The sequence below is a fragment of the Salvelinus alpinus genome, chromosome 7, assembly GCF_045679555.1.
Source record: "Salvelinus alpinus chromosome 7, SLU_Salpinus.1, whole genome shotgun sequence".
NCBI classification, from domain to species: domain Eukaryota; kingdom Metazoa; phylum Chordata; class Actinopteri; order Salmoniformes; family Salmonidae; genus Salvelinus; species Salvelinus alpinus.
In genome coordinates, this window is record NC_092092.1 from 74377570 (window position 1) to 74390629 (window position 13060).

The window sequence follows — 13060 nt, forward strand, 5'->3', positions numbered from 1 at the left end:
CCTTAGTGTTTCCCATCCCCTGTAAACCCTTACCACAGTGTTTCCCATCCCATGTAAACCCTTACCACAGTGTTTCCCATCCCATGTAAACCCTTACCTTAGTGTTTCCCATCCCATGTAAACCCTTACCACAGTGTTTCCCATCCCCTGTAAACCCTTACCACAGTGTTTCCCATCCCATGTAAACCCTTACCACAGTGTTTCCCATCCCCTGTAAACCCTTACCACAGTGTTTCCCATCCCATGTAAACCCTTACCACAGTGTTTCCCATCCCCTGTAAACCCTTACCACAGTGTTTCCCATCCCATGTAAACCCTTACCACAGTGTTTCCCATCCCCTGTAAACCCTTACCACAGTGTTTCCCATCCCATGTAAACCCTTACCACAGTGTTTCCCATCCCATGTAAACCCTTACCACAGTGTTTTCCATCCCATGTAAACCCTTACCTTAGTGTTTCCCATCCCATGTAAACCCTTACCACAGTGTTTCCCATCCCCTGTAAACCCTTACCACAGTGTTTCCCATCCCATGTAAGCCCTTACCACAGTGTTTCCCATCCCATGTAAACCCTTACCACAGTGTTTCCCAATCCTGGTCCCTGGACCCCAGGGGGTGCACGTTGTGGATTTTGCCCGAGCACCACACATCTACATCGAATAATCAACTCATCATCAAGCTGTGATTATTTGAACCAGGTGTGTAGTGCTAGTATCTGTCTCTAGATCAGGGTGGCTGGTAAGGCCATAGTGCTAGTATCTGTCTCTAGATCAGGGTGGTTGGTAAGGCCATAGTGCTAGTATCTGTCTCTAGATCAGGGTGGTTGGTAAGGCCATAGTGCTAGTATCTGTCTCTAGATCAGGGTGGCTGGTAAGGCCATAGTGCTAGTATCTGTCTCTAGATCAGTGTGGTTGGTAAGGCCATAGTGCTAGTATCTGTCTCTAGGTCAGGGTGGCTGGTAAGGCCATAGTGCTAGTATCTGTCTCTAGATCAGGGTGGTTGGTAAGGCCATAGTGCTAGTATCTGTCTCTAGGTCAGGGTGGCTGGTAAGGCCATAGTGCTAGTATCTGTCTCTAGATCAGGGTGGTTGGTAAGGCCATAGTGCTAGTATCTGTCTCTAGATCAGGGTGGCTGGTAAGGCCATAGTGCTAGTATCTGTCTCTAGATCAGTGTGGCTGGTAAGGCCATAGTGCTAGAATCTGTCTCTAGATCAGGGTGGCTGGTAAGGCCATAGTGCTAGTATCTGTCTCTAGATCAGCAGGCTGGTAAGGCCATAGTGCTAGTATCTGTCTCTAGATCAGTGTGGCTGGTAAGGCCATAGTGCTAGTATCTGTCTCTAGATCAGGGTGGCTGGTAAGGCCATAGTGCTACAATCTGTCTCTAGATCAGGGTGGCTGGTAAGGCCATGTGCTAGTATCTGTCTCTAGATCAGTGTGGCTGGTAAGGTCATAGTGCTAGTATCTGTCTCTAGATCAGTTTGGCTGGTAAGGCCATAGTGCTAGTATCTGTCTCTAGATCAGGGTGGCTGGTAAGGCCATAGTGCTAGTATCTGTCTCTAGGTCAGGGTGGTTGGTAAGGCCATAGTGCTAGTATCTGTCTCTAGATCAGGGTGGCTGGTAAGGCCATAGTGCTAGTATCTGTCTCTAGATCAGTGTGGCTGGTAAGGCCATAGTGCTAGTATCTGTCTCTAGATCAGGGTGGCTGGTAAGGCCATAGTGCTAGTATCTGTCTCTAGATCAGTGTGGTTGGTAAGGCCATAGTGCTAGAATCTGTCTCTAGATCAGGGTGGCTGGTAAGGCCATAGTGCTAGAATCTGTCTCTAGATCAGTGTGGCTGGTAAGGCCATAGTGCTAGTATCTGTCTCTAGATCAGGGTGGCTGGTAAGGCCATAGTGCTAGTATCTGTCTCTAGATCAGTGTGGCTGGTAAGGCCATAGTGCTAGAATCTGTCTCTAGATCAGGGTGGCTGGTAAGGCCATAGTGCTAGAATCTGTCTCTAGATCAGGGTGGCTTGTAAGGCCATAGTGCTAGTATCTGTCTCTAGATCAGGGTGGCTGGTAAGGCCATACTGCTATGGCAAAAACAAACATTTGCAACCTTTGGATTCCCCAGGACCAGGATTGGGAAGCACTGTCTTACGATGTCTGATGGCTAGCTGCTTTTCTTGTAAAGACGATACATGTCTGTTCACTATTTGCTGTTTAACCTGTTTGTGATACAACATTTTCAACCAACACAATTTTTCTTCAGGACTAGTAAATGTGTCCTTCCTGGTATCCTTCCCCTCATCAGAGTATTGATGGAGATATAAGGAGAGGAATCCACTTTAGACTATTGACATGCACCCCTTGATGGTGTTTACTACTTTGTGTTACACTAATCTCCCTCCCCCTCCCAGACATTTACAGATGTGTGTTAGACTAATCTCCTGGATAGGTATTTTATCAGCTAACCACATCATATTCTATAGCAATCTGGTGCACGACGGCACAGTCGATGACGTGGCGTGCAACCATTGGTTGATGCATGCAACGTCTGATCAGGGGAAAGCAACCATTTACTGATGTGTGTCACACTTATCTCCTTCCCCCCTTCCAGACATCTCCCCTGCTGAGCTGGATGCACTATGGAGGGAACCACCGTACACGCTAGCGGGAACCAATGAGCACTTCACAGGAAATGATGTTATCAATCGAGGTAGAGTACAGTAAAAAAGCCTTCGATGACCTTCACAAAACATCCAGCTGATTCTATCGCAATTACAGTATGTTCCTCCTTCCCATGTCCTGCATGAGTTATATTGCCCAGACTAATTTGGAGTTTGAATGCTTCTGGATTTGTACTGTAGCAAACAATGAAACATTGTATTACGCTGTAGCCTAAACAGCATAACAGTGGTCATTTAAGCAGGAGGATTCTTTCAGGCTGTTGTGTCATGCCACCGGTCACCGGTCAGTCCCAGATTGAGGATGTGTTTGGGACATCCTCTCTGTACAATGGGACAACAACATGGGGAAGCCAGCCCAGCCGCTCATAAAGCCTTTGTGTGTGTGTGTTTCTGTGTGTGTGTGTGTGTGTGTGTGCGTGTGCGTGCGTGTGTGTGTGTGTGAGTGTGAGCACATGTGTGTGTCTGTGTGTGTGCGTGTGTGTGTCTGTGTGTGTGTGTGTGTGTGTGTGTGTGTGAGCACATGTGTGTGTGAAGCCGTCACCGGTCACAAAGCCCTGTCAGGAGACCCAGAGCAGGTCATTATATTGTGATAGACCATCTGGGAGCTGCAGTATGGTATTAGATGTGTGGGCTATGATAGACTCTTCATGTCCTGTTGATGTTCTGGAGGAAAAAACTCATCACTATTGAAACCCTCATCAGCTGGATCACAGAATATACTGTACACCAGCAGATATGCAACCTTAGTGTGAATGTTCTCATACAGTTACAGAGACAAACCACCAATTCTGTCACTTTGTCTCGTTACCATGACTGGTTTGCATTCCAGAAGGATAGACAATGAAGCAATGTGGACACTAAATGATGGTAAATGCTGGTGTTGTTTTGTAGCCATGTCCACTATTTGGTCTCCATCCCCCTTCATAGTTGTCACACAACAAAGTTGATGGATGATCTTGAACTTGCTTACAGAGCACATGTTGCTGAAACAAAAGTCTATTTTTAAAATCAACCCCCCAACAACTGTATCACCCCCCTTCCTTCCTGAGGGTTCCTCTGACCGGACCTCTGTTTCCTGGTTCTTCCAGGGGAGGAGGAGGGTCCGGGGGTGGAGTCTGGGGAAGGGGAGGCGGAGCTGGACAGTTACTGGACGAGGAAGGAGGCGTTCACCAGAGGAAGCACCGTGTCACTGGCCGTGGGAGAGAGGTTCTCCTCAGGTACTGTTCTACTCACAGATACTCTGTACGGATGTGCTCCAAATGGCACCCAATTACCTATAGGTGCTACTTTTGACCCATATGGTGCTATTTGGGCCAGCCAGGGTGTTTCTCTCTCTATGGGTTTCTCTCCTGCTATGGATGTGCTAACTGCTAATGTTGTGGTGTTAACAGCTGCTGGTCATGGCTGTGTGGTGTGATGCTTATTGTGGATCTGTTGGTATTGATGCTATCACAGCATCTCTGTTGTATCCTGTCTCTATTCTATACAGTCGTCTAGATGATAACTTTATCATTCATGTTGTCTGTATGTACGTCAACATCCTGCAAGAAAACTGATGACTTTTCATCTTCCCTTAACGTTAATGTTGCCGTCGACACAGCTATTTAGCTACTCTATGATAATCTGTGACTCTCCTCCAGCAGGTTCCTGTGTAGCTCTCTCCTAAATGGACCTAATGTTTAAAGGTCCCTTTTAAACGCCCGCTAAGAGTCACTCAAGGCTGTAATAGATCTGTTATTCCTAGTATAACACTGAAACACTCAATGAGCTCACTGAGCTCTCTAATACACTCACTGAGCTCTGTAATACACTCCCTTAGCTCTGTAATACACTCCCTGAGCTCTGTAATACACTCCCTGAGAATGGCTCTGTAATACACTCACTGACAATGGCTCTGTAATACACTCACTGACAATGGCTCTGTAATACACTGACTGAGAATGGCTCTGTAATACACTCACTGAGAATGGCTCTGTAATACAGTCACTGAGAATGGCTCTGTAATACACTCACTGAGAATGGCTCTGTAATACACTCACTGAGAATGGCTCTGTAATACACTCACTGAGAATGGCTCTGTAATACAGTTACTGAGAATGGCTCTATAATACACTCACTGAGAATGGCTCTGTAATACAGTCCCTGAGAATGGCTCTGTAATACAGTTACTGAGAATGGCTCTGTAATACAGTCCCTGAGAATGGCTCTGTAATACAGTTACTGAGAATGGCTCTGTAATACACTCCCTGAGAATGGCTCTGTAATACACTCACTGAGAATGGCTCTGTAATATACTCCCTGAGAATGGCTCTGTAATACACTCCCTGAGAATGGCTCTGTAATACAGTCACTGAGAATGGCTCTGTAATACACTCACTGAGAATGACTCTGTAATACAGTCACTGAGAATGGCTCTGTAATACAGTCACTGAGAATGGCTCTGTAATACACTCACTGAGAATGACTGTAATAAACTCACTGAGCTCTGTAATACAGTCACTGAGAATGGCTCTGTAATACAGTCACTGAGAATGGCTCTGTAATACACTCACTGAGAATGGCTCTGTAATACACTCCCTGAGAATGGCTCTGTAATACACTCCCTGAGAATGGCTCTGTAATACAGTTACTGAGAATGGCTCTGTAATACAGTCACTGAGAATGGCTCTATAATACACTCACTTACCTTCTGCGAAAAGTCACATAAACAGCTTTATCTCTGCATATTGACCTCTACATGACAATATCACAGTATCAGTCAATACGCCTACCGGTGATGTCGAGACTGACAGTGTGTGTGTGTGCACGTGTACATACGTGCGTGTGTATGTGCGTTTGTGTGTGTGTTGTGTGTGTGTTGTGTGTGTGTTTGTGTGTGTGTTTGTGTGTGTGTAGACGTTGTTCTAGTGTTCAGCGGTCGGCGTTGCTCAGGTGTAACACCTGACTCTGAGCTACAAGAGGCGCTCCGTACCAGACTCAGGGTCGTCGAGAGCAACAGTCAGGACGTCATCCAACTCTTCAAGGTTAGTCACAGGTCATAGGTTAGGGGTTAGAAGTTAGAGGTCAAGGCATGCCAAAACAGATGACCTCGCCTAGACCAAAGGTGCAGTTCCAACCATTGTCCTGCTAAAAGTATTTTCTCCTTGATGTAGGGGCCAGGAGTCGGTTTAACATAAAGGGGACCTTCTCTGCATCCTCTCTGCTCCTTCATCAATGTCTTTGGTTCTTCTGCCTCCGTACAGGACCTGTCTGCCCGTCTGTTGTCTGTCCACGCTGAGAAGGACAGCTTTGTCATCACCTTCAAGACTGTAGAGGAGGTCTGGAAGTTCTCTACCTACCTGGCTCTGGGTATGCTGTACTATCCTAGTCTACCTGACCTGGATGAAACTCTCATTAACACAGTCTGATAGCTGATTATTATGTCCAGCCTGGTTAGAAGTTGCCAATAGGCACAGATCTAGGATCAGCGTCCCCGCACCCAATTTTATATGTACTGACCTGGAAAGAACAGGCCTTACATCAGGATGTAGGGACAACTTCCTCTTACTTTGTTGTTTGTCTAGGCTAAGTGGCGTGGTGAAACTTATGAACACTATATGCCATGTTATAAACACCTTATGACATGTTATGAACATATTATGTGTATTTTGTATGTCCAGGTTATGTGGCGCGGTGCCTGGAGAATTTCCTGTGTGACCAGTCGTTCTGGCTGGACACTGAGCTGCTGAGGGACCTGGAGATCACTGTGACTGTAGACGAGGAACACCTAGCCACACTATACCTGGGACTGCTGCTGCAGGAGGGTGAACGAACACCTTATGAACTCTTTATAAACACCCTATGAACACCTCATCACATATTATAACCATATTATGAACAACACCAGGCCACACCATCTGGGACTGCTGCTGCAGAAGGGTTGGGATTGACACCTGAACTCCTTATGACAGGTTATAAACACCATATCAGCATCTTATGAAGTCTTTATATACATCACTCCAGTGTAAATTTGCTAAATTGTAATTACTTCGCTACTATGGCCAATTTATTGCCTTACCTCCTTACACCATTTGCACACACTGTATATAGACTTTCTTTTTTTTCTATTGTGTTATTGACTGTACGCTTGTTTATTCCATGTGTAACTCTGTGTTGTTGTTGTTTTTGTCGCACTGCTTTGCTTTATCTTGGCCAGGTCGCAGTTGTAAATGAGAACTTGTTCTCAACTGGCCTACCTGGTTAAATAAAGGTGAAATAAAAAATATAAAAAAAACATCTTATGAACACGTTACGAACTCCTTATGGACACGTTATGAAGACCTTACACACTCTACGAACTCCTTATGGACACGTTATGAAGACCTTACACACTCTACGAACTCCTTATGGACACGTTATGAAGACCTTACACACTCTACGAACTCCTTATGGACACGTTATGAAGACCTTACACACTCTACGAACTCCTTATGGACACGTTATGAAGACCTTACACACTCTACGAACTCCTTATGGACACGTTATGAAGACCTTACACACTCTACGAACTCCTTATGGACACGTTATGAAGACCTTACACACTCTACGACCTCCTTATGGACACGTTATGAAGACCTTACACACTCTACGACCTCCTTATGGACACGTTATGAAGACCTTACACACTCTACGACCTCCTTATGGACACGTTATGAAGACCTTACACACTCTACGACCTCCTTATGGACACGTTATGAAGACCTTACACACTCTACGACCTCCTTATGGACACGTTATGAAGACCTTACACACTCTACGACCTCCTTATGGACACGTTATGAAGACCTTACACACTCTACGACCTCCTTATGGACACGTTATGAAGACCTTACACACTCTACGAACTCCTTATGGACACGTTATGAAGACCTTACACACTCTACGAACTCCTTATGGACACGTTATGAAGACCTTACACACTCTACGACCTCCTTATGGACACGTTATGAAGACCTTACAAACTCTACGAACTCCTTATGGACACGTTATGAAGACCTTACACACTCTACGACCTCCTTATGGACACGTTATGAAGACCTTACACACTCTACGACCTCCTTATGGACACGTTATGAAGACCTTACACACTCTACGACCTCCTTATGGACACGTTATGAAGACCTTACACACTCTACGACCTCCTTATGGACACGTTATGAAGACCTTACACACGTTACGAACTCCTTATGGACACGTTACGAAGACCTTACACACGTTACGAACTCCTTATGGACACGTTACGAAGACCTTATGGACACGTTACGAACTCCTTATGGACACGTTATGAAGACCTTACACACTCTACGACCTCCTTATGGACACGTTATGAAGACCTTACACACTCTACGAACTCCTTATGGACACGTTATGAAGACCTTACACACTCTACGACCTCCTTATGGACACGTTATGAAGACCTTACACACTCTACGACCTCCTTATGGACACGTTATGAAGACCTTACACACTCTACGACCTCCTTATGGACACGTTATGAAGACCTTACACACTCTACGACCTCCTTATGGACACGTTATGAAGACCTTACACACTCTACGAACTCCTTATGGACACGTTATGAAGACCTTACACACTCTACGAACTCCTTATGGACACGTTATGAAGACCTTACACACTCTACGACCTCCTTATGGACACGTTATGAAGACCTTACAAACTCTACGAACTCCTTATGGACACGTTATGAAGACCTTACACACTCTACGACCTCCTTATGGACACGTTATGAAGACCTTACACACTCTACGACCTCCTTATGGACACGTTATGAAGACCTTACACACTCTACGACCTCCTTATGGACACGTTATGAAGACCTTACACACTCTACGACCTCCTTATGGACACGTTATGAAGACCTTACACACGTTACGAACTCCTTATGGACACGTTACGAAGACCTTACACACGTTACGAACTCCTTATGGACACGTTACGAAGACCTTATGGACACGTTACGAACTCCTTATGGACACGTTATGAAGACCTTACACACTCTACGACCTCCTTATGGACACGTTATGAAGACCTTACACACTCTACGAACTCCTTATGGACACGTTATGAAGACCTTACACACTCTACGACCTCCTTATGGACACGTTATGAAGACCTTACACACTCTACGACCTCCTTATGGACACGTTATGAAGACCTTACACACTCTACGACCTCCTTATGGACACGTTATGAAGACCTTACACACTCTACGACCTCCTTATGGACACGTTATGAAGACCTTACACACTCTACGACCTCCTTATGGACACGTTATGAAGACCTTACACACGTTACGAACTCCTTATGGACACGTTACGAAGACCTTACACACGTTACGAACTCCTTATGGACACGTTACGAAGACCTTATGGACACGTTACGAACTCCTTATGGACACGTTATGAAGACCTTACACACTCTACGACCTCCTTATGGACACGTTATGAAGACCTTACACACTCTACGAACTCCTTATGGACACATTATGAAGACCTTACACACTCTACGACCTCCTTATGGACACGTTATGAAGACCTTACACACTCTACGACCTCCTTATGGACACGTTATGAAGACCTTACACACTCTACGAACTCCTTATGGACACGTTATGAAGACCTTACACACTCTACGAACTCCTTATGGACACGTTATGAAGACCTTACACACTCTACGAACTCCTTATGGACACGTTATGAAGACCTTACACACTCTACGACCTCCTTATGGACACGTTATGAAGACCTTACACACTCTACGAACTCCTTATGGACACGTTATGAAGACCTTACAAACTCTACGAACTCCTTATGGACACGTTATGAAGACCTTACACACTCTACGACCTCCTTATGGACACGTTATGAAGACCTTACACACTCTACGAACTCCTTATGGACACGTTATGAAGACCTTACACACTCTACGAACTCCTTATGGACACGTTATGAAGACCTTACACACTCTACGACCTCCTTATGGACACGTTATGAAGACCTTACACACTCTACGAACTCCTTATGGACACGTTATGAAGACCTTACACACTCTACGAACTCCTTATGGACACGTTATGAAGACCTTACACACTCTACGACCTCCTTATGGACACGTTATGAAGACCTTACACACTCTACGAACTCCTTATGGACACGTTATGAAGACCTTACACACTCTACGACCTCCTTATGGACACGTTATGAAGACCTTACACACTCTACGAACTCCTTATGGACACGTTATGAAGACCTTACACACTCTACGAACTCCTTATGGACACGTTATGAAGACCTTACACACTCTACGAACTCCTTATGGACACGTTATGAAGACCTTACACACTCTACGAACTCCTTATGGACACGTTATGAAGACCTTACACACTCTACGACCTCCTTATGGACACGTTATGAAGACCTTACACACTCTACGAACTCCTTATGGACACGTTATGAAGACCTTACACACTCTACGAACTCCTTATGGACACGTTATGAAGACCTTACACACTCTACGACCTCCTTATGGACACGTTATGAAGACCTTACACACTCTACGAACTCCTTATGGACACGTTATGAAGACCTTACACACTCTACGAACTCCTTATGGACACGTTATGAAGACCTTACACACTCTACGACCTCCTTATGGACACGTTATGAAGACCTTACACACTCTACGAACTCCTTATGGACACGTTATGAAGACCTTACACACTCTACGACCTCCTTATGGACACGTTATGAAGACCTTACACACTCTACGAACTCCTTATGGACACGTTATGAAGACCTTACACACTCTACGAACTCCTTATGGACACGTTATGAAGACCTTACACACTCTACGAACTCCTTATGGACACGTTATGAAGACCTTACACACTCTACGAACTCCTTATGGACACGTTATGAAGACCTTACACACTCTACGAACTCCTTATGGACACGTTATGAAGACCTTACACACTCTACGACCTCCTTATGGACACGTTATGAAGACCTTACACACTCTACGAACTCCTTATGGACACGTTATGAAGACCTTACACACTCTACGAACTCCTTATGGACACGTTATGAAGACCTTACACACTCTACGAACTCCTTATGGACACGTTATGAAGACCTTACACACTCTACGAACTCCTTATGGACACGTTATGAAGACCTTACACACTCTACGACCTCCTTATGGACACGTTATGAAGACCTTACACACTCTACGAACTCCTTATGGACACGTTATGAAGACCTTACACACTCTACGAACTCCTTATGGACACGTTATGAAGACCTTACACACTCTACGACCTCCTTATGGACACGTTATGAAGACCTTACACACTCTACGAACTCCTTATGGACACGTTATGAAGACCTTACACACTCTACGAACTCCTTATGGACACGTTATGAAGACCTTACACACTCTACGACCTCCTTATGGACACGTTATGAAGACCTTACACACTCTACGAACTCCTTATGGACACGTTATGAAGACCTTACACACTCTACGACCTCCTTATGGACACGTTATGAAGACCTTACACACTCTACGAACTCCTTATGGACACGTTATGAAGACCTTACACACTCTACGAACTCCTTATGGACACGTTATGAAGACCTTACACACTCTACGAACTCCTTATGGACACGTTATGAAGACCTTACACACTCTACGAACTCCTTATGGACACGTTATGAAGACCTTACACACTCTACGAACTCCTTATGGACACGTTATGAAGACCTTACACACTCTACGACCTCCTTATGGACACGTTATGAAGACCTTACACACTCTACGAACTCCTTATGGACACGTTATGAAGACCTTACACACTCTACGAACTCCTTATGGACACGTTATGAAGACCTTACACACTCTACGAACTCCTTATGGACACGTTATGAAGACCTTACACACTCTACGAACTCCTTATGGACACGTTATGAAGACCTTACACACTCTACGAACTCCTTATGGACACGTTATGAAGACCTTACACACTCTACGAACTCCTTATGGACAGCTTATGTGCTCTACTTTCCTGACCTTCATCATCAACATCAGTTTACATCACACTCTCCTCAGAGAACAACAGAAGCATAACATGTCAACGTATTAATCAACCACTGAACTGAAGGGACATTGTCATGGTATTTCAGAAGTTGTTCCAGATACCTAGACATGAAATAGAGCTACACTTAAACTGATGACGTGTTCTGAAATGTCCAGAGATAAAGTCAAACAGCAAAAAAAACACAGTGCCCTTTTTCACTATACAATTTGTCAGCCATTAACTTAACGTACTTTAGAGAGCTATTTTCCTACCCTGCATTTCCATTTCCATTGTAGGCTTACTGTTTTAAGAGGAAGTACTGTTCTCCCTAATGGCTGAGAGGAATCAATAGCCAGTGAAAGGAAGGCGTGTGTATGTTGAGAATGGATTTTTAAAACAGTATTCTGTGACGTAGGACACAGCCTCAGTTCCATGAAAAGATCCCTTTAGTTCAGTCGAATGTTCATTCTTTACAGAAACCTGCATCTGGTGTGGTGTCTGTTGCGTGTTAATCACCTGTATGCATCTCTCTCCCCCAGGTTCGTTCTTTGCCAAGGCGCTGGTGAGCAGTGGCGAGCATAGTGATGAGGAAGAGGAGTTGTGTTTCAGACGTAACGACTTGCTGATGGTTAGAGACACGGGGCAGGACAGTCACTGGGAGGGCACCCTTCTCTCCACCGGGCAACACGGACTAGTGCCTGTCAACACCATGCAGCCGCTGCCATACCCCTTCTACCAGTGAGTTACCGAGTCCCTATCCCCTAACCTATACCCTTTCTACCAGTGAGTTACCTAGTCCCTACCCCCTAACCTATACCCCTTCTACCAGTGAGTTACCTAGTCCCTACCCCCTAACCTATACCCCTTCTACCAATGAGTTACCGAGTCCCTACCCCCTAACCTATACCCCTTCTACCAGTGAGTTACCTAGTCCCTACCCCCTAATCTATACCCCTTCTACCAGTAAGTCACATTACATCCAATGCTGTATGTACACCTTATAACATGACACAGTGACATACTCAGTCACATAATAAGCTATCAACCTCTATCCTTCATTTTCACACTTTTCACACTTTTTTAAATTTCCTCTCGCCTCATATTTAGTAGGGAAATATGGCAGCCATTTTGTCCCAAGCTGATGTGTTTCCTGTTTGTGTAGGTGGTTCCTGAGGAAGTACTCTGACTGTGCCGGATGCTCCCCTTCAGAGAGAGAACAGTTTGACCACCCTATAGGTGAGGCCCTTACCCTAAACCTAA

The 13060-nt window shown here is 45.0% G+C and overlaps 1 protein-coding gene across 3 annotated transcripts in view; it reads left to right on the forward strand.

Moving 5' to 3' along the window:
- The window catches only part of LOC139581653 (SH3 domain and tetratricopeptide repeat-containing protein 2-like), a 51871-nt gene that overhangs the window by 10291 nt on the left and 28520 nt on the right, over nt 1–13060 (forward strand). For all 3 annotated transcript variants that reach the window (XM_071411640.1, XM_071411639.1, XM_071411638.1), the window contains 7 exons: nt 2598–2696; nt 3756–3884; nt 5563–5690; nt 5910–6015; nt 6327–6470; nt 12340–12538; nt 12963–13036. In XM_071411640.1, coding sequence (XP_071267741.1) covers nt 2598–2696; nt 3756–3884; nt 5563–5690; nt 5910–6015; nt 6327–6470; nt 12340–12538; nt 12963–13036 — 879 coding nt within the window. The remainder of the gene's footprint in view (nt 1–2597; nt 2697–3755; nt 3885–5562; nt 5691–5909; nt 6016–6326; nt 6471–12339; nt 12539–12962; nt 13037–13060) is intronic.